Here is a 2,599-nt window from a genome sequence, read left to right as displayed (position 1 = left end):
TTCATCATCATCATCATACTTAGCAAATCCCATCAATAGCAAAGTTAAGGTAGGGTCTGAGGAGGGTAAGATGTAGACAGCCTTACCTCTACCTTGTAGAAATAGAAAGGCTGCTTTCAGTGAGACCCGACTCGAGTAGTTTTTCTAGTATAGATTAGCACTCACAAATATTAAAGTGTTTGCAACAATGTCTCAATTTACTTACTCAACATTCATTCTCTTGCTAGTATGATCCTTGTTAAAGATCAAGAGATCACTTATATAATATGCATTGCCACATCCATGAACCATTTTTTTTCATCATTCCGATGTTGTCTTGTCTCTCTTTTCATTAAGTCTTCTTTTGTGTAAAGATACTCATTTCTTAAAAAAAAAAAAAAAAAAACAAAACAAAAAAAACAAATGTAGTTTCACTAGAAGAGGATTATTATCGTTATATATCATCCCTTAAAATTCAAGTATACATATGTATACACTACAAAGTATTAAAAACAAATGTATACGTATAGTCCTATACAAGTATTATCATATAATATGACCACACAATCCACACGGGTCTTCTCATTCGGTTTTCGATCCGAATAAACTGGATAGTGTAGGGAGTTTAATCTCACCTACACTATTCACCGGAATGTTGAGGTTACCAACGACCGGGAGATCAACAGTGAGAATAATATTGAGTTCATAGTCTATGTCCCAATCCGCACCAATGTCCTTCACTAGGCTCACTAACACGCTATGCGGCACCTTAACCCCCACATCTAGCATCGTGTCGCCTTTTGCCTTTAACGAGCCAGGGTCTGGAATCGTTCCTTCAGCTATGACCCTAGTTTCAACGTCATTTCGTCCAAAAATTAGCAGATTCAAACATTAATTATCACAGATCTGAAATTATACATAACATTCACATCGATCAAAAGTAATAATCACGATCAAAATTAGCAGATTCAAACATTTATTCTCAGAGATCTGAAACTGTATGTAACATTTGCATCGATCAAAAGTAATAATCACGATTGAAATTAACAGATTCAAACCTTACGATCACAGATCTGTTTTTGGGTGGGAAGGAGAGAAACACGCGTGTATCGATTTGACAGGTGTGTCCCCCCTCGTTGGGCTAAGGGACCACGGGTTTGTGGCGGGCCAGGCGATAACCAAGGCAGAGGCAGGCAAAGTAGCTAAGCACGAAAAAGCTTGCATAGAGAATAAGCACATGTTCGTCCCGTTCGCTTTGGATACCTTTGGCGCTCTCGCCCCTGACACGGTGTGGTTCCTCAAGCGTGTTCAGCAGGTGGTAAGCAGTAACACCGCGCATGTTAAGAGGCAAAATTTTGTGTTTAGCAGGGTAGGGTTTACTATTCAGAAGAGGTTAGCGGCGCAACTTGTTGCTGATCTACCTGCCATTAGTCTGTAATCGTCTCTGTTTTAAGTTGACTTTAAAATTCTTAATAAAAATGCCCACAGATGATTTGATAATCACGATTAATTCGTTTGGATTGATCATACTGAAATAATCAGGCATTGATCCGTGTCTATCGATCTATCTATGCATGTGCGATTATGTGTAGATCTGAGGTTGTATACAACATTCGCATCGATCAAACTTATAATTATGACGAATTTGTTCGTATCTATCATATTCAAACGAGGATGCATCGATTTCATGAAACTGTTTTCAACATAGAGAATAATAATAGTGTAACAATTATGCATGTAACATATAACAACAACAACAGGAGCAAGTTGACGAGATTGGAAACAGACGAACCTGCCGGCGCTTTTGAAGGTGTAGGAGATCTCGCATATAGGAATGGGAGTGCTGTACGGATTCGAAACATTGACGTCGGCTTTGTAGGTGATGCACTCGGTGCTGACGCCTTTCAGATCGACGTTTTTGACGGCGGCTTCCGGCTTCTCCATGTTGGCGATCTTCTCCGCCACGAATTCCTTCGCCTTATCCACCAATCCTGCCATTGTTATTGTGAGATTGAAAGATGTGAGATTTCGTTAGGTTTTGAGTTTTGAGGGAGAATGTGTTTGATCTGAGGGAGATATATATCTTTAGGATGTGCATGGGGATTATCCGTGGGTGAGCCGTGTAACCTGGAATGACGCGTGATTAAACGCTTGTTGCTTTGGAATTACAAAAGTTCGTTATTTTTTGGTTTGGTACCAAAAGTTTGTTGTACTTGTTGCATATGGCAACCTTTTTTGGGTACCGGTTTTTTTTTTTTTTTTTTTTTTTTTTTTTTTTTTTTTTTTTTTTTTTACGTCCGGTTCTATAATCATAGAATACCGTTGTTCCAAAAAAAAACTTGTTGCATATGGTCGATGGATGATATATACCTAGGGCTACGAATGAAGTGAACGAACACGAACACAACCTTCTTTGTGTTTATTCATTAAGGAAATAATGTATACACGAATTATTCATGAACACTTACCAAATGGAATTTTTTGTTCGTGTTTGTTCATTAAGGAAATGAACATGTTTGTGTTTTTCATTAAATTTAGGTACCGAACAAAAATGAACACACACGAATATAAATGAAAGTTCATGAACACATATGGATACAAATGAAGACAAACAAACGTT

General features: G+C 38.0%; 1 protein-coding gene across 1 annotated transcript; it reads right to left on the bottom strand.

Moving 5' to 3' along the window:
- Positions 1–414: 414 nt before the first annotated feature.
- Positions 415–2,038, bottom strand: LOC110925404 (late embryogenesis abundant protein Lea14-A). The gene is made up of 2 exons (XM_022169358.2): positions 1,772–2,038; positions 415–826 (listed from the first exon to the last, which is right to left on the bottom strand). The coding sequence occupies exons 1-2, from the start codon at positions 1,975–1,977 to the stop codon at positions 562–564; spliced, it is 471 nt and encodes a 156-aa protein (XP_022025050.1). The 5' UTR covers positions 1,978–2,038; the 3' UTR covers positions 415–561.
- Between the last annotated feature and the right edge of the window lie 561 nt (positions 2,039–2,599).

This window comes from Helianthus annuus, chromosome 17, assembly GCF_002127325.2.
Source record: "Helianthus annuus cultivar XRQ/B chromosome 17, HanXRQr2.0-SUNRISE, whole genome shotgun sequence".
NCBI lineage: Eukaryota > Viridiplantae > Streptophyta > Magnoliopsida > Asterales > Asteraceae > Helianthus > Helianthus annuus.
The sequence above is the reverse complement of the archived record's forward strand: the minus strand, read 5'-3'. Positions and strand labels throughout refer to the sequence as shown.